Here is a 20353-nt window from a genome sequence, read left to right on the forward strand (position 1 = left end):
TATCCTCTGCAGCAGAGGTAACTCTGGGTCTTCCTTTCCTGTGGCGGTCCTCATGAGAGCCTGTTTGATCATAGCGCTCAATGGTTTTTGCGACTGCACTTGAAGAAACTTTCCGGATTGACCTTCATGTCTTAAAGTAATGATGGAATGTCGTTTCTCTTTGCTTATTTGAGCTGTTCTTGACATAATATGGACTTGGTCTTTTACCAAATCCTCTGTATACCACCCCTACCTTGTCACAACACAACGGATTGGCTCAAACGCAGACTGGTACTGTACTGTAGCTGTACACAACGTTCTGTACTGTAAGTATTGTGGGTTCCGTCATTTTCTACCTCTCCGAGTAGTCTTCTTATGTCTCCCAGTCTGTTCCATTTAACAATACTGAAGCTTCAGACTGAGTGTCCAGCACACACACTTTCTCTCTCCAGGCTCTCGTGCGTGTGTGTGTGTGTAAACAATAGCCGATAGCCCTTCAGCCAACCCCATTCTCCTCCTAGCCCTGCTTTTCCATTTCCATTCCAGATGCAGCGATAGGACCGGAGTGTCCGTCCTATAATTCTTTCCTGACAGTTTTTCAGATTGAACACCGTGGTTCCTTGTCATAGTTGCTATCGTACGCCTCAGCTCATTTCTCACTCATTACAACATCTGGTCAGATGGATTACCTTTTTAACTTTCTACCTCCCTCCCTCTCTCTCCCTCCCCCCCACTGTTAGTATCTGCCTGTACTGTAATACCAGAGATTATACTTTGCCGCGCACTTTGACTCATACATGGAACGAGGACAGAGGTTTAAATGCGGGTGTAGGTTACATAAACAGAGTTCTGATAAAAAGCCAGGATGTTTTGGGTAAAAGCAGGGACGCATTGCTGTGAATCTAAAAACAACCATGAGGATTCTCACCATGGAAACAAGGCTCATAGTCTGTGTGTGCCTTATAGTCCACCAATCAGTGAGAATGTTTTTAACATAACATGAATGCAGCGGAAAAAGGATTGGGAGAGTTGCACATTTAAACGCTGTTGCCTTAGCTACAAATAACAGTCTCCGTATACAGCATAATAATAGACGAGGGATGATTTAAAGCGAAACAAAATACCATCTAATCTTTTTTCAATGGAAGTCTAACAGGACATGGGAAAGACAATTATTCCATTATCTCAACAAAGCGTTCAATTTCCTCCTCCTCCTCAAACCGTGCTGTTACTAATTATCAATTGAGAATCATTTAGAGAGATCCATTATGCTGTTTGGAGCAGCAGCTAGTAAGATTCCCATCAATATCAAATTCACCACATTTTAAGAACACAGGGGAGATGATCGTACGTTGTAGAGGGGGATGCTCTTCATAGGCTTGTACTGCTTCTGGGGGTCCATCTTGTACAGGTGGCGGTCTGTGATGAGGACGGCCCGGTCCTCTGCCTTGTGGAAACGGTTGATCTGAGAAACACAAAGGTACTCATCAGTCACCCCCACAGAAGACACACAGCACTGGGAGTTGGCTAAACTCAGAGACAATTAGGTGAGAGTGTATGTGTGTGTGTAACAGATGTGATCGGATTCTCTATTGTGTGTGTGTGTGTGTGTGTAACAGATGTGATCGGATTCTCTATTGTGTGTGTGTGTGTGTGTGTGTGTGTGTGTGTAACAGATGTGATCGGATTCTCTATTGTGTGTGTGTGGCGCGTCCGCGTCTACATACCTTGCGCACGTTGCAGGAGAAGAGAACTCTCATGAACTTGTCCTTACGCTGCAGCTCACTGGACACCAAGGTGAAGGAGGACGCTGTGTCAGGACTGTCTCGTTTCTGAACACACACACACACACACACACACACACACACACAAAGACTGTCATGAAGACCATCAACTCTACAAAGACACACCTCTTTCCATTGTATTTTAGTTCCAACAATGCACGCATACACACGGCGCACACACACATTTACAACTACGTTCAAATAAAAAACTAAAATCACACACATCAACCACTAACTTCCTCCTTTGAGGAGCTCAGAGCTACAGTGTCAGACCCCCCCCCCCCCACAGCCAGTTCAACTCACCAGGTAGTTGCCCTCCCAGGTCCTCTGCAGCCCCAGGTCAGGTCGCTGGTCCTTGAGGGCCTCCAGGGTGGCCCCCTTGGCTCTGATCCGCAGCTTCTCCTCTGGAGTCATGTCTTTGATCAGCATCCACGCCCACCACCTAAAGCAGCATGGAAACACCCACAGGAATAGCAATGGAGCCAAGATATCGACTCTGACACTGTAGAATCTATAGCCTTGATAACAGGATTGGCTATTTCTGATGTGATGATATTGCAGAACAGTGATTTCTTGGGGAGCTGCACTCTCTGACAAGAAACATCCTGCCTTGAAACTGTACTTTCGAGGCATTACGTGTGGAATTTCACTTTCTCTGGATGAAAGTATTGAATGAGGCTTTGATAGTGGAAAATCAATGTCCACCACAGAGCTGAGGCTGGAGGAAACATGGGTAAGCACCTTCAAAGGAAACCGGTTGGAGTTTAAAACAGCACCCCTGGCTATGGCACTCCACAGAATTCTTACCACACTGATGATATACCGATGGAAGGGCTTACAGTGCATTGTGTTCAAGGGTTGATGTTCTGTCTGAACAGAGGTGAGACAAGTCATATTACAACCGGGGGGGTGTGTGTGTGTGTGTGTGTGTGTGTGTGTGTGTGTGTGTGTGTGTGTGCTGTTTGTTCACCTGTTGTAGAAGCTCCGCAGCACCTCTTCAAACCTCCTCAGGACTTTGGGCGGTGTGGGCCACTTGACGTGCTTGCCGTGGTCCTTCATGGAGCGCACGTTTTTGAATTTGCGGTTGACGTCTTTGATGTAAGACTTGACTTTGAAGCGCCGGTAGGCCCGTAGGATGATGACAGCGGCACGCATGCGCCGGTAACGCATCCTGGCTATGGTACCGCGCCATACCTGGTGAACAGGACCGAAGAGAGAGAAGGGGATGTAGTGGAAATGAATAAACTTTATTGATACCTCCCAATAACAACTCTTAAGTGAACAGGATGTAGGTCTAGAGTATGAAACAAACAAAATATAATACATGTAAAATGTAAATAAAGGCAGACTATATTTGAGAAACATTTATCTGACTTTTTTCTCTCGATATATTTTAGATACATAAACTAGATTTTATGTATGTTTTTATGAACTCAAGTAAGAAAGCCAGAACAAAGATTCACATGATTAAAATGTCAAATTCAAGTTAGCTGTTGTAAATCTGAACAGCATGTATGTTGGACCTCTATTGCAGAAACGAACTTCTATGTACGTTTTTATGATCTCAAGCAAGAAAGCAAAAACAAAAATGAACATAATTCAATTTCACATTCAAGGTGGTAGCTGTAAATCTGAACAGCTTGCATGTTGGACTCTTACCGAAAAGAGCCGGCATAACCAAACACCAGTTAACCCCCCCACCCCCACCTCATCAAATCCCTCATAGCTATCCTTTGACAAATGACAGGAGTGGCATGTCAGCTAAAAAGGCTGGTACCCAGGCTAGTTCAAACATGAAAGAATGAACTTCATAGCCATTAGTTATTTCTGTGCATTACAGAGAAATAATGCACACTACAATGTCAGAAACCACACTGAACAAAAACATAAACGCAACTTGTAAAGTGTTGGTCGCATGTTTCATGAGCTGAAATAAAAGATCCCAGAAATGTTCCATACTCACAAAAAATAAAAAATAAATTGTGAACACATTTGTTTACATCCCTATTAGTGAGCATTTCTCCTTTGCCAAGATAATCCATCCATCTGACAGGTGTGGCATAAAAAGAAGCTGATTAAACAGCATGATCATTACACAGGTGCACCTTGTACTGGGGACAATAGAAAACGCCACTAACATGTGCAGTGTTGTCACAACACAATGCCACATATGTCTCAAGTTTTGAGGAAGTGTGCAATTGGCATGCTGACTGCAGGAATGTCCACCAGAGCTGTTGCCAGAGAATTGAATGTTAATTTCTCTACCATAAGCCGCCTCCAACGTCATATTTATTTTTTTGACAGTACGTCCAACCAGCCTCACAACCGTCATAAGGGCGAGCGATATGCTGATGTTAACACTGAACAGATTTCCCCATGGTGGTGGTGGGATTATGGTATGGGCAGGCTTAAGCTACGGACAATGAACAACAAACATTTTATCGTTGGCAATTTGAATGCACAGATACACTATCATGAGATCCTGAGGCCCATTATTATTTTGCCATTCATCCGCCGCCATCACCTCATGTTTCAGCATGATAATGCATGGCCCCACGTCGCAACGATCTGTACAAAATTCCAGGAAGCTGAAAATGTTCAAGTTCTTGCATGGTCTGCATACTCAGACATGTCACCCATTGAGCATGTTTGGGATGCATATCTTTATTCCCAGTCATGTGAAATCCCTAGATTACGGCCTAATGAATTTATTTCAATTGACTTGTTTCCTTGTATGAACTTTAACTCAGTAAAATCTTTGAAATTGTTGCATGTTGCATTTATATTTTTGTTCAGTATAATTGAATACAGATCCCCAAAAATCATTACTTTTTGAAACTATTTGAATACAGATCTTAGAAAGTGACTACTTTTCAAAACTTTGTGAATACAGAACTCAGAAAGTAGCTACCTTGGCCTCCCGAGTGGTGCAGTGGTCTAAGGCACTGCATCGCAGTGCTGGTTGTGCCACTAGAGATTCTGGGTTCGAGCCCAGGCTCTGTCGCAGCCAGCCGTGACCGGGAGGCCCATGGGGCGGCGCACAATTGGCCCAGCGTCGTCCGGGTTAGGGAGGATTTGGGCGGCAGGGATATCCTTGTCTCATTGCACACCAGCGACTCCTGTGGCGGGCAGTGCACACTGACACAGTCGCCAGGTGTACGGTGTTTCCTCCGACACATTGGTGCGGCAGTCTTCCGGGTTTGATGTTTCAAGAAGCAGTGCGGCTTGGTTGGGTTGTGTTTCAGAAGTCGCATGGCTCTCGACCTTCGCCTCTCCTGAGTCCGTACGGGAGTTGCAGCGATGAGACAAGACTGTAACTACTACCAATTGGATACCACGAAATTGGGGTGAAAAAAGGGGTAAAAAATGAAAAAAGAAAGTATCTATTTTTTTAAACCGAACACATAGAGAAACCAACTAATTAAGTACCATATTATGTAAATAAAGTATTTCTGTTTTCATTTGTAATATATTTTTGACCATTTAAAAAAAAACTGTTTTCGCTTTGTCATTATGGGGTATTGTGTGTAGATTGATGAGGATTTTTTATTTATTTAATGCATTATAGAATAAGGCTGAAACAAAACAAAATGTGGAAAAAATAAGGGGTCTGAATACTTTCCGAATGCACTGTACTCTAATGTTGAGGTGATTCCATGTCCTTCATGTATTTAATTATATAATAATTCAACTAACTGTTGAAGTTTTTGGTTCTTCAACAAATATTTGGCAGTCATCGCATTTGATTTGTTTTCAAATAACTTGCATATATTCAAATACCTTCAAATATTATATGGTTTTCTGAGAGGTATTCAAAATACTTTCAAATATGACTTGATTTTCTGAGACCTGTATTTGAATATCAAAGAAAATAGTTATTTTTATTTGAAACGCTACAAAAAAATATATTAGATTTGAATGTTGGTATTTTAAAATAAACTACAAAATACAACTATTTTCTGCCCATGTGCCTCACACTCTCCCCGTCCCCCACCTTGCTGCCCTAGGTGACTCAGAAATAATGGAGGAGGGAAGAGAGAGATCAGAGTGATCCATATTCATCGGTCCCATCTACCCATGGGCTGTATTTATTAGGCGGCAAAGAGAAGAAAAAAAATACTGAAAACCGGGAGGGACTAACTGAACTTGTCCAATAAGAAATGCTTGTTTTCCGTTGCAAAATGTTTTGCTACAGTGTGCAGTAATGAATACAGACGGGCCTGTTACTATCCTCCCACGTGACAAGGATGATGATGAGGTGAATAAATGAATGGAATGTTAGAAAAAAAACATTCTAATTCAGATTTGATCAAATGTTTGGAGAAATGAAGTCTGTTTTAGGCGAACGGCATTGAGATAAGATATTATAATATAACATATTAAAATGGAGATGGAGAATTAAAGATATTTCTTAAGGGACACGAGTGTATTATGGTCTTGGGTTGAGATTCACAGAATATGCTTAAAGGTGCAATATGCAGAAATTTCTCAGCCATTTCCTGGCTGCTAAAATTCTAATAGTTAGCCTAATTTCAGTTTATGTGAAACAATAAGCAATAGTGTATAGCTTATAGTATAGTGTAGAGAATCATTGTGCCATCTAAACCGCTGTGAAATATATTTTCATTAAGCAAAAATATTGTATTTTCAGCTGATGTACAAAACTGAAAGTAAGACGCAAAAACTAAACTTAAGAACGGAAAGCATAGAAATAGTGCACATAACAGATCTACCGCTTCTTAGACTTGCTTTCAACGAGAATGACAGATCTATAACAAAACATTTCTATGTGAATTTGGTTAAATATTGCCAGTTTAAACTGATTGTGAGCAATATACTGTAGGGCTATTGGACCCTCAACGACCTTCTTTACTTTGATTATAAACAAAAACTAGGATTGTGAGCAGAGAGATGGTGGGATGGCTGCGTGTCAAAAGAAGCTCTCGAGTTAGAAGAACCTCGCAAGATGATTTCATACAGTACATCTCTTCCTAAACACTCCATATGGGCAGACATGAGAAATGTTATCTAAGTGACAAAATACTGTAACCACAAAATACTGTAGTCACATATTATGATACAACTGTGGCAGTTGTGTCATAATATTGCCAATTGATGGTAGCTACTTAGCATCAATCAAGCCCTTTGTATAAACATACATTTGAATGCGAATATCCTGAGCTAAAAGTAAGAAGCCTGTTACAGGAAGAGCAACAGCTGCATTGGATAAGCCTAACATAATCTAAATCTATCTGAATTATCTTAAGCCGACTAAAATATACAACAGGTAAACGGCGGGATGTGTGTATTCACCATGGACTTAGGTGGACCCGCCCGCCTGCCCGACACACACGCCCCACTGCTTGGCTGTGCTTCAACAAAGAAGGGGCAGACAGTGTGGGATGATCATGAGTAGGAAGGTGGGGAGAGGAGAGGACGACACCCAGGGGAACGTGTGTAAATCAGGCCAATAACACGGCCGGAACGCCGTCTTCTCCAATAAAGCCATCTGATCAGCTTTTTACAGACTCCCTCCATCCTCCCTCCAACATTCGGTCGTACTAGCCACACGCTGCCCTGGCTTTGGGGCACCAGATTTACGAGCTCGTCAAAGCCAAATTGGGGGTGTCTTGGCCAGACAAAGTGGGACAGATTGGTAAGGCTTTATTGGGGCGCTTTGAAATGCATGCTGGGTAGAGAGAGGCCGGCCGGCACAAATCACGTACCATGACAATGGCTGGATGTGTAGGGGGTTTGAGAGATATATATCTTCATGTAAACGTAGAGATATATAGGCTACACCAAGTGATGCAACTGCTTTAGGCTTACTGAATATCCATATAACATTCATAGTCTCTGACCAAACATGCTAAACAAAATATCCTTTTATGTCATCCACAAAACTAATCAAACATGGAAAGACGGATAGCCTAGTCAATTTGGGCCGGCGGGGCGACACACTCTACTCCAATCCAATGCTGAGCGCCACTATTCCCCTGTCCTCTGGGGACATCAGGCTGGTTTTCCAGTGACATGCTCAACACCAAGGTGGGTGGAGATGGCATCAAGCGGAGTGTGTGACACAATTTAACAAGGGCACAACACACACACACTCTGAACGCAGGCAATCACCAGGGACACTGGGTGAGACACTGGGCCAACGGGTATTAGCATAAATCAATCCAGCGCTCGGGTGAACAGCAACAGCATCGCCACATGCTCAAGGCAGCAGGCAGTGGCTTGCTCTGAAACCCTCATTAGACTGACATCCTCTATACATGATCACCATGTTCCATCATTGGGTTCATGTACTGTGTGACAAAGGATTTTTAACAATGGGAATACTGGAACTGAAGTGAGGAGGAAACAGACTAGTTACGGATACTGATACGAATTTTGATTATAAATAATTTGTGTTGCCTCCAAGGACCGACTGTCAGACGCTAAAATCACTAACTGAAACAAAGAAACCATCACAAATGATTGCTTGTATCAGGTCTGTCAATTAGAAATCCAGACAAGTAGAACATACTGTATTGTACATGAACAGGCATGCCAGAGGATAGAAAGCAACGGGGGATTCTATGAGGAGTCGGGGAACATTTTAAATGAAGGTCATATCGGAGGAAAGCAGTGCACCTTGGCTGGGAGCCAAACCTTGGTTGCCATGGTGAGAGCCCCGTCTATCCATATCCTTCCACTGTCAGGGGGATCCGTCAGGTCAGTGGATTGTTTTGAATGTGGAACGCCTGGCACTACTTTATCTTCTTGTTGCTAGTGCGTGAATCCAAGCGTGAATAACTATACTCAAAATAGCCTACAACGAATCAATTACATTACCAACTCAAGGATTTTTTGCAATAAAACATGAGCCGGTATTAATTCGATTTGCATTGTAAAAATATCAAGTAAATATGTCATTATGAATTCAAAGGAAACATCTGTGCCTTGATTGCTCAACAGTGGGGAGTGGGAAGTTGTTGGTGCAACGAGAAGTTGCAGCAAAAGAGAATATTCAAACTGTCACAGCGCTAGTTGACAGCACAGCCACGAACAAACAGCATGAAAGAACATAAAAGGAGAACGCAGCTGAACTCCGAGAGACAGGAGGGAAAAATACTCCGGTACAATCAAGACACACTTCTTCATCATCAAAGTCTTCCTTAATAACAGAGTTTGCAGGTACAGTATCTCCCTAAGCGAAGCAAAAGTCACTGACAAAAGGAATGACAACAAGAGAAACAACATGGTTTCAACCTGCAGAGGCATTAGGGGATAATTTACTAAACAACAGTTGCTGACTTCTTACGTCTTACATGGCAAAAAGCATGTTACCAAATGTCCTAGACTTTAGTAGCTACATTTGCATTGATGTGACATTGTTCTAACTAAAATGTGTATGTATAAGGGGAACTGACCCTCATAAGCCAAATTGTATCTTAAAAGGCATCGTTTCAGACTGAGGGGTGCTGTAACTCTGTTAGTGTTGCTGTTCTTGTCTGTCTATCTGAGGCGTGGGCTCAGGGAGAGAGTGGAGGGGTCAGAGACAAAGCTCAACAGGGTCACGGCGCAGGGAGAGAGAGCAGACTGAGTGAAGTTCCAATGGAGAGCCGAGGGACGGAGGCCGTGGGTGCGACCGACGAACACACAACCACACCTGACATCTGGAATGAGATGAAGGAGCTGAGAGACATGGTGGTGGAGCAGAGAGAGAAGCTGAGGAACACGGAGGCCAGAGTGGCAGCAAGTGAGGGCCTTACAGTGGAGCAGAAAATCACTACGAAAGAAGTAGACGAACTGAAGACAGACAATACGGCCTTGAAGGCCAGACTGACAGCCAGTGAGAGCCAGGTGGAGGAACTGAAGAACAAGAATGCAGGTAGTAATAGCCTAATACACCTGCGTACAAATTACGATGAACAACATTTTGTTCCTCATCTGCTTTATATGAGCATTAATGGCTTATGTTTACATCATTTCAAGCCAAGAAGCTGAACTGTCAGGAGCGGAAGCTAAAGAGACTGCCAGTGAGACAGAGTGCAGCCAGCGAGAAAACAGAACAGTGCAAATCGGCTCTAACCAGAATAGAAAGAGGAGTGGGAGGCCCCGGTGCACAACTGAGCAAGAGGACAAGTACATTAGAGTGTCTAGTTTGAGAAACAGACGCCTCACAAGTCCTCAACAGGCAGCTTCATTAAATAGTACCCGCAAAACACCAGTCTCAACGGCAACAGCGAAGAGGCGACTCCGGTAAGCTGGCCTTTCTCAGGACAAGAATAGACTGATGAGTTTCAGAAGAAAGTTCTTTGTTTCTGGACATTTTGAGCCTGTAATCGAATTCACAAATGCTGATGCACCGGATACTCAACTAGTCTAAAGGCCAGTTTTACTGCTTCTTTAATTAGGACAACAGTTTTCAGCTGTGCTAACATAATTGCAAAAGGGTTTTCTAATGATCAATTAGCCTTTTAAAATGAAAAACTTGGATTAGCTAACACAACGTGCCATTGGAATACAGGAGCTTTGGTTGCTGATAAGTACAAAAAGAAAAAAAAAATGTATGCCTATGTAGATATTCCATAAGAAATCTGTTGTTTCCAGCTACAATAGTCATTTACAACATTAACAATGTCTACACTGTATTTCTGATCAATTTGATGTTATTTTAAATGGACAAAAAATGTGCTTTTCTTTCAAAAACAAGGACATTTCTAAGTGACCCCAAACTTTTGAACGGTAGTGTATATCACTGAAGGGTGTAGGCTTTATGATGATACTGACAATCACATGATCTTTAGTAGCTTCCTGCTCTTCACTGTGCGAGAACATTGTGAATACTCAATGCTGTAATGGTCTCAGGTGAACCTATTTTTGGAGCCCCAAATGCATCATAAAAATCCATACTACAGGCTGTTGTTCATTAACAAAGACATTGTCGACAAACCTTGGAGTAAAACAACCTTATATTGTGTTATAATGAGGTTAGACAGTTGTTCTTAGCTCATGAAGCATTTCTAAATTACATTATTCAAAAATCAAAATGGGCCTATATGTAATGGGTGCGTCTGACTCTGATGCCAAGGAGCCAGAACCGGCTGATACCCTAACACACACTGAAAGGGAGAGAGGTTAGTGGAGGAGTGGCGGAGCGAATTCTGGACCATCTCTGCCCAAGGCACGAACGCTGCCAACTCCCCCGGCCGGTCCTGGCAATAAGAACTCAGAAACCTACCTACATCCTGGTTAACTCTCGCCACCTGCCCGTTACTCTCGGGGTGAAAACCTGAGGTAAGGCTGACCGAGACCCCCAGACGTTCCATGAAAACCCTCCAAACCCTCGACGTGAACTGGGGACCCCGATCAGACACTATATCCTCAGGCACCCCGTAGTGCCGGAAGACGTGTGTAAATAGAGCCTCCGCAGTCTGTAGGGCCGTCGGGAGACCGGGCAAAGGGAGAAGACGACAGGACTTAGAAAAACAATCCACAACAACCAGGATCGTGGTGTTACCCTGTGAAGGAGGAAGATCAGTCAGGAAATCCACCGACAGGTGCGACCATGGCCGTTGTGGAACAGGTAAAGGTAGTAACTTACCTCTGTGCAGGTGTCTAGGAGCCTTGCACACACCGAGCAGGGCGCACACCGAGCAGGAGGAAACATAAACCCTCACGTCCTTAGCTAAAGTGGGCCACCAGTACTTTCCACTAAGACAGTGCACCGTCCGACCGATACCAGGATGACCAGAGGAGGGTGACGAATGGGCCCAATAGATTAGCCGGTCACAGACAGCAGACGGAACGTACAGACGCCCAGCCGGACACTGAAGGGGAGCGGGCTCTGTACGCAACGCCTGCTCAATGTCCGCGTCCAGCTCCCACACTACCGGTGCCACCAGGCAAGAGGCCGGGAGTATGGGAGTGGGACAATGCGTCTGCCTTAATGTTCTGAGAGCCTGGTCTGTAGGAAAGGGTAAATACAAAACGGGTGAAAAACATGGCCCAACTTGCCTGGCGAGGGTTCAGTCTCTTCGCCGCCCAGATGTACTCCAGATTGCGGTGGTCAGTCCAGATGAGAAAAGGGTGTTTAGCCCCCTCAAGCCAATGTCTCCACGCCTTCAAGGCCTTGACGACAGCCAACAGCTCCCGGTCCCCCACATCATAGTTTCGCTCCGCCGGGCTGAGCCTCTTCGAGAAGAAGGCACAGGGGCGGAGCTTCAGTGGCGTATCCGAGCGCTGAGAGAGCACCGCTCCTATCCCAGCCTCGGACGCGTCCACCTCCACTATGAACGCCAAAGAGGGATCCGGATGGGCCAACACGGGAGCCGAGGTAAACAGAGCCCTCAGGTGACTAAAAGCCCTGTCCGCCCCAGCTGACCACTGCAAGCGCAACCGGGCCCCCCTTCAGCAGTGAGGTAATGGGAGCCGCCACCTGACCAAAACCCCGGATAAACCTCCGGTAGTAGTTGGCAAACCCTAAGAACCGCTGCACCTCCTTTACCGTGGTGGGAGTGGCCAATTACGCAAGGCTGAAATGCGGTCACTCTCCATCTCTACCCCTGAGGTGGAGACTGACTGTTGGAAGAACAGGCATTTCTCAGTCTTGACATACAGGTCATGCTCCAACAGGCGACCAAGCACTCTGCGCACCAGGGACACATGCTCGGCGCATGTAGCGGAGTATATCGAAATGTCATCAATATACACCACTACACCCTGACCATGCAGGTCCCTGAAAATCTCGTCTACAAAGGCTTGGAAGACTGATGGCGCATTCATCAACCCGTACGGCATGACGAGGTACTCATAGTGCCCAGAGGTGGTACTCCAACAAAAAAAATAAGAAAGCCGTCTTACACTCGTCTCCCTCTCGGATACGCATCAGGTTGAAAGCGCTCCTGAGATCTAGTTTAGTTGAGAATCACGCCCCGTGCATTGACTCTATCACTGTGGCTATGAGCGGTAGCGTGTAACTATAGCTCACAGTGATCTGATTCAGACCCCGATAGTCAATACATGGGCGCAGACCCCCCTCCTTCACAAAAAAGAAACTCGAGGAGGCGGGTGAAGTGGAGGACCGAATGTACCCCTGATGCAGGGATTCGGAGACATATGTTTCCATAGCCTCCGTCTCCGCCTGTGAGAGGGGATACACGTGACTCCTGGGAAGTGCAGCGTCTACCAGCAGGTCTATCGCACAATCGCCCCGTCGATGAGGTGGTAATTGAGTTGCCTTCTTTTTGGAGAAGGCGAGAGCCAAATCGGCATATTCAGGGGGGATGCGCACGGTGGAGACCTGGTCTGGACTCTCCACCATTGTAGCACCAACGGAAACCCCTAAACACCTACCTGAGCACTCTCACGACCACCCCGTGAGAGCCCTCTGTGGCCAAGAAACAGTGGGGTTATGACAAGCTAACCAGGGTAGGCCAGCACCACGGGAAACGCAGGAGAGTCAATGAGGAAGAGACTAATTCTCTCCGTATGACCCCCCTGCGTCACCATGCCCAAAGGAGCGGTGACCTCCATAATCAACCCTGACCCTAATGGTCGACTATCTAAGGCATGAACGGGGAAGAGCACATCCACGGGAACGATGGGGATCCCTAAACTATAGGCTAAAGCTCTATCAATAAAATTCCCAGCCGCGCCTGAATCGACGATCGTCTTATGCTGGGAATGCGGGGAAAACTCAGGGAACGTGACAGACACAAACATATGAACAACAGAGGGCTCTGGTTGAGAGTGGTGCCGGCTCACCTGGGTGACGCCAGAGCGCCCTGCCTGCTGCCTCGCTTCCCAGAGGAACCAACCCGGCACCGACCGGCAGTGTGACCTCTGCGGCCACAGATGGTACACGAGTGTGAACCCCATCCGGTCTCCCTGCGCACCGCCCCTCCCAGCTCCATAGGTATCGGAGAGGGAGTGCGGGAGGATGGAACCACCAGACCCCGATCTGAACTACTGCGAGTAGCCAGCAGGTTGTCCAGCCGGATGGACAGGTCCATCAGCTGGTCAAATGAGAGGGTGGTGTCTCTGCAGGCCAGCTCCCGATGGACGTCCTCGCGCAGACTGCAGCGGTAATGGTCGATCAGAGCCCTGTTGTTCCATCCCGCGCCGGCAGCCAGGGTCCTAAACTCCAGGGCGAACTCCTGGGCGCTCCTCGTCTCCTGCCTCAGATGGTAGAGGCGCTCACCCGCCACTCTACCCCTGGTGGGTGGTCGAAGACTGCCCGGAAACGGTGGGTAAACTCCTCAAACTGGTCCAACGCCGCATCTCCCTCTCTCCACACGGCGTTGGCCCACTCCAGGGCTGTCCCGGTGAGGCACGAGACGAGGGCGGACACCCTCTCACGGTCCGATGGAGCCGGGTGGGCGGTGGCCAGATAGAGGTCTAACTGCAAGAAAAACCCCTGGCAGTTCGCAGCCCTCCCGTTGTACTCCTGGGGCAAGGAGAGACGGATCCCACTGGATTCAGGCGGTAAAGAGGCGCTCAGGGGAGACCCCGGTTGTGCTGGTGGAGGCGCTGGAAGAACTCCCTGTCTCTCCCAGCGGTCCATTTTCTGGACAACGCGATCCATGGCGGCGCCAAGATGGTAGACCATAACTGTATGCTCCTGGACGTGCTCCTCCACCTCAATGGCCGGGATACCCTCTCCTGCTGACTCCATAGTTATGGTCGGAGATTCTGTAATGGGTGCATGTCGGCGGCAAGGAAGTCAGGCGCAGGAAGTGGGTACAAAACCCGTCGCACACCGACACATGACTTGCACATAACATACAATAAAACAATCTCCAACAAGGACATGAGGGGAAACGGAGGGTTAAATACACAACATGTAATTGATTGGATTGGAACCAGGTGTGAAGGAAGACAAGACAAAACCAATGGAAAATGAAAAATGGATCGGTGACGTCGACCGCCGAATACCGCCCGAACAAGGAGAGGGACCGACTTCGGCGGAAGTCGTGACACTATATCACTAACTGAAATGATCATTGAAGAGTTGTTCATATCGCAGAATGTATCTTTACATCCTATTTTCATTTAAACGTGATCATGTGGAAAGGGTATTATCAAATCAAATGTTGTTCATCACATGCTCTGTAAACAACAGTGAAATGCTTACTTACGGGCCTTCCCAACAATGCAGAGAAAGAGAAAATGTATAAATAATAGAAAAGTAATAACACGTAATAATAAAAATAATAATAATAGTAAAAGTAATAATAAATACACAATGAGTAACGATAACCTGGCTATATACACTGTACACAGGGTACCAGTACTGAGCCGATGTGCAGGGCTACGAGGTATTATCTGTTCTGCTGTAACAGTTCTACGAACTTCTATCACATAAAAATACATTGACAAAATTTGGAGATAGCTAGGTGTTTTGCAGTCAGCAGTTGTAAATCTACCATAAGTAGTAGAACACTATACACGCCACTGCAATAATGCCTACATCAGACCAATTAGGATCAGGTTACATAGTGCTGAGGCGTGTGGATAGAAGGGGATCAGTTCAGGCCCAGTAGGCAGACAGACAGCGTGCTAGGGCTTACGCTAGGCTAACGCTAAGCTAACGTTAGCGTAGCCTAGCCTACAGTCTCACTGATAAAAACCTCAGCCGCTCAGATACATGTAACGCTTTCAATAGTGATTAATGCCCAGTTCCTTATACACAGGGGACTGACTCTCTGTCATCTCAGCTAAAAGAAAAGCCCTGACAGAAACTGATGTGGATGGCTGGGCTTAAATGTATGAAATATTCATTAAAAAAAGGGTAGAAGCTCATGAATCATTTATAAAGTCTCTGTATATGTGTTGGATGTAGTATTTAATCCCCTTAAGGTTGGTTCAGATTGGGCCTAATCGGCCCTTTCTGAGGATAAGGATCTGACTGCGGGTTGGATGGGGACCTGTGTGCTCAACTGCCCGCACAATCCACACTAGGGAGTGGGCAGTGGAACATATACAGGCCATTGATAGTGGGATGTAGTGCACTCAGTCAGTCAGCGGGGAGGGCAGAGTTGATAGCCGTGACGGTGGATTCAGCAGAGCCAGGCTTCTATCCGCTGGCTTGGGGAGCAGAGGAGAGCCGGAGTGGAACGGCTTAGACGGGGGCTCGGGAGAACGGGGCGGAAACCGAGGAACGACGGAGCGAAAGGTAGCGTGAAATGAGACTGGGAGAGAGTCCCTCTCTCTCTCTCTCTTCCCTTGCCCTCTTCAGGGGATGAGGGGTGCTCACGTAGGGGGCTGTAACGAGGGGATGATGGGGTGGTAAGGAGAAAGGTGCATTGTGTACTCCAGAACCACGCATGGAGAAGGGCACCTCGAACCTAATTCTTGGGTTCTATATATAGGACCCCTCACTTCTTATGTGGAGTGCAGTCACTGACAAGCACTTGTGGTTGTCTGGGGAAGGAGGCTCGTATGGGGGGAGGGGAAGAGCGCTTGAGATACTGGCATGGGTTCTGCCACCCCTGGCATGGTGGGGCCCGTTGGCATAAGGCACATTGGTGTGCCAGCTGCTGATAAGGGGATTGCGTTGCACAGAGGATGAGCTGTGTGTGTAGGGGACAGGGGACAAATAGAGTAAAATAGCAGTTTATTTCTGGAGGGTGGTGCATGAGTGTGTGTGTGTGTGTGTGTGTGTGTGTGTGTGTGTGTGTGTGTGTGTGTGTGTGTGTGTGTGTGTGTGTGTGTGTGCGTGCGTGTGTGTGTGCGTGCGTACCTGCGTAGGTGTGCGCAATGTCCATTGACAAAGAACTTCTGTTCTTATTGTCTGGCAGAGCCCCTACACGATTCCTTCCACCCTAAACCTCTCTTTTGTGTGATGTTCGTTTTGGTAGAACGCCGGGAATTCTCTCTGGTGTTTGTACTTGGTTATCAAAGTGACAACATCCTTTGAGGTAGGAAAACAGGAGCACGAGGTGAGCTCGTCTGTTGGGCAGCCCAACCAGGTCCTTGTAGATCAATACAGAGGTCAAACAATCGATCCCAGATTGAAGCCATTTGGTTGGTTTAAGCCTTTGATGTCTGCGGGCAGTTAGATCCCAGCACAGTCCTCCGAGAGAGCTGACTGAATCAAAGTTTAGAACATGAAGGAATGTACTCCGAGGGATTTGAGTAGCAATAACAGGCTAGGTAAATGTATAGCTGTCAATCTTTATTCTGTCAGAACACCAAACATATAGATGGCTCCCAAAATAGGCGTTCAAATCCCAAACTGGGAAAAGGAAACACGAAATAGAACAGACAGATGCTGAGAAATGGACGTTTTGGAGCTCTGTACAGAGAAGGCATTACCTTTAGAGATGCTCAGCTAGATTTAACAGCAAATTGACAGCGCAACATTCTACAACAACAAAAATCCCCCCCATCTATACAGAAGCCTTGTACAGTCCTAGTCTGTTTTAGTGGTTGTGTATGGCACGTGGTATGACACACGTGTAACAGGGTTGGTTATGTTTCCACTTGCCTCTAAAGAAATGTGTATTTAATGTTCAAGCATTCTTATTGGTTGGTTCAACTCTGATGACAATAAGGCGTGTTGTGATTGGCCCCGCTTGCAGCTAGGGGGAGATCGCGAACGTCAGGTCTTCCCAGTATGAAAATGTGATGCAAGGGGTAGGTCACGTTCTGAATACTGTTTTATATTTTATATTTTACAATGTGTACAAGTTTGCTGTACGTTACTGATTTATACATGTGTGGGTATATGGTACCTGTTAGGGATTGAGGGGCTTTCTGGGATGTGATTTGGCATATGATTGCTGTAAATAAGTGTGTTAGCTAGCATACACCGATGTAATGGTGACATAAGCCCACTGCTAACAGAGTTGTCTTCATGCTACAGATTTTGCCATCAACACCGTTAAGCCCTGCACAACTAACGTGCTGTTTCCCATTTAACTACAGGTATTTACACATGTTATATTTTGTATTATATTTTTGTATTTTGTTCGCCCAGTATGAAAATGTGATGCAAGGAATTTTGCCATCGACAGCCATCAATATCGATAAGCCCTGCATAACTAACTAGCCATTTCACATCGCGGAACGAGGAGGTCAAAAGGGGGTTGAGTGTAACCGATGTGAAATGGCTAGTTAGTTAGCGGTGGTGCGCGCTAATAGCGTTTCAATCGGTGACGTCACTCGCTCTGAGACCTGAAGTAGTTGTTCCCCTTGCTCTGCAAGGGCCGCGGCTTTTGTGGAGCGATGGGTAACGATGCTTCGTGGGTGTCAGTTGTTGATGTGTGCAGAGGGTCCCTGGTTCAAGCCCAGGTTGGGGCGAGGAGAGGGACGGAAGCTATACTGTTACACATGCTATCATCACATCAGAGTTGCTACCGTTCTTACCTGAGGTATATTCTCATGCACAACACAACCACATAACTTTCTTTACCGACCAATCAACGGAGGAAAGCATATAGAAAATCCAACATCCATGTCCCCAATCCAATCACATAACAGAGAACATTTATGGAGAATTGGCTGTAATAAAGCAATACTGGATTACCCTCCGGTCTGTATCAACGTCATAACAACTGTCAATATGATAAAAGGGTCTCGTACTAAATGGATTTCCCCTATAGCTACAGTACATTAGCTAATGGTTTATATTGATACATGTGGGTTTCAGCATCTCAGGAGCTGTGGTGATATATTCCAACTACGAGAGGGAGTCGCTGATAAAGGTTGAATAGGAGTATAGGGAACATTAGATTCTGTTTTCAGTTTGCTTGTTCTTTTAGTGTGCAGGAGTTGCTAGCGGCTTCCCAGAAGTCTGCAGTGCGGATGTGTGGACCCCTCTTCTCTCCTCCAGATCATTTACTGAGCTGGGTTTGCGTGGGCAGATGAAACCCAGAGAGGAACAGAGAGAAAGCCAACGCTATAATAATATAACATTATTTTAGGCTCTGAAAATATCTCGGCGCCTAGGGGCAGTGGCATATCAAGTGCCGAGTCGTTCCAGTCTCGGGAGTTTATTACTCATGAGAAGGAAGGAGAGTGAATTTAAATGAGGACACAAGAGAATGAGGTCACTGGATTTTAGGTAGTTTTGACCAACAATCAGGCTCCCTGACAATGTGATATTGAATATAAAAGTGTCCGCTATTGAATTTATAGCGTATTTTTGTCTTAAAACGTATTTGTATTCATATATAATAATAAATGTACCAGTAGAGGTAACACCTATACAATGTTTACACTCGACCTAGGGCCGTTGCCATGGAGACCAGGCCAAAGGTCAAATAGATTGACACTGACCTTCTGAAGGAAGAGAACGATTCTCCCAACCATTTCAGTCCTCTGCTCCTCCAAGCAGAAGAGGGTGCGCGGCGTGCGGATGAACACCTTCGTCTTGCCGTACGCCACGTCCTGCTCGAAGCCGCAACCCTGCAACAGCTTCTTTACCGCCTCTTTTTCCGATGGGAGGTCGTGATTGGGCCACGTGAACTCCGAGATCATCTTGTACCTGAAGGAGTGGAATGGAGGCCAAGGGGAAAGGAGTCCAATATTAGTGGACATCAAAATACTTTAGCACGATCGCAAACCAGAGTGGTTCTGATTGCTCAGTGGTCAGAGCATGGGGTGTACAATGCCATTTATTGGTTTAATTCCTGCATGGGTCATAAACACAGTATACAGTGTGTTAAATGTATGTCACTTTGGACAAAAGCATCAGCTAAATGACTAGGACTTAAATTCCTAATGGTGTTTTCTTCTTTTATGAAATCTGAATCACATAAAAACTGCCCAGTAAAATACGGAATGATTTGTAACTTTACAGGACACTGTGATAAGATATTATTTGACTGCCAAGAGAGGTCAGCAGGCCTGACCAAACATGTCCTACATGAGTTATTTCACTGGCATTTTACTGCTAAGGCATGATGTAATACCAAATTATACCAAATTCATCAGTGAATGAAATCATAGTTAGAGGAGCGGGATAGTTAGAGGAGAAGTGTGTTATGCAAAATAATCACTGTTAACTATCACAGCTATTACCTAATCTATACTGAACAAAATTATAAAACACAACATGTAAAGTGTTGGTCCCATGTTTCATAAGCTGAAATAAAAGATCCCAGAAATGTTCCAGACGTACAAAAAAGCTTATTTCTCTCAAATTTGTTGACATCCCTGTTAGTGAGTATTTCTCCTTTGCCAAGATAATCCATCCACCTGACAGGTGTGGTGTATCAAGAAGCTGATTAAACAGCATGATCATTACACAGGTGCACCTTGTGCTGGGGACAATGCCACAGATGTCTCAAGTTGAGGGAGCGTGCAATTGGCACGTTGACTGCAGGAATGTCCACCATAGCTGTTGCCGGAGAAATGAATGTTCATTTCTCTACCATAAGCCGCCTCCAAAGTTGTTTTAGAGAATTTGGCAGTACGCCCAACCAGCCTCACAACCGCAGACCACGTGTAACCACGTTAGCCCAGGACCTCCACATCCGGCTTCTTCACCTGCGGGATCGTCTGAGACCAGCCATCCGGACAGCTGATAAAACTGTATATTTTTGTCTGTAATAAAGCCCTTTGTGGGGAAAACTAATTCTGATTGGCTGGGC

At 45.8% G+C, this 20353-nt stretch overlaps 1 protein-coding gene across 3 annotated transcripts in view; it reads right to left on the bottom strand.

The window, feature by feature from the left end:
* LOC106579321 (unconventional myosin-Id-like) overlaps positions 1-20353 on the bottom strand; it is a 128030-nt gene that overhangs the window by 31969 nt on the left and 75708 nt on the right. For all 3 annotated transcript variants that reach the window (XM_045702477.2, XM_014159139.3, XM_045702478.2), the window contains 5 exons: positions 19038-19245; positions 2734-2957; positions 2067-2205; positions 1707-1811; positions 1331-1444 (listed from right to left, as the gene is read on the bottom strand). In XM_045702477.2, coding sequence (XP_045558433.2) covers positions 1331-1444; positions 1707-1811; positions 2067-2205; positions 2734-2957; positions 19038-19245 — 790 coding nt within the window. The remainder of the gene's footprint in view (positions 1-1330; positions 1445-1706; positions 1812-2066; positions 2206-2733; positions 2958-19037; positions 19246-20353) is intronic.

The sequence above is a fragment of the Salmo salar genome, chromosome 19, assembly GCF_965601325.2.
Source record: "Salmo salar chromosome 19, fSalSal1, whole genome shotgun sequence".
In the NCBI taxonomy this organism is placed as follows: domain Eukaryota; kingdom Metazoa; phylum Chordata; class Actinopteri; order Salmoniformes; family Salmonidae; genus Salmo; species Salmo salar.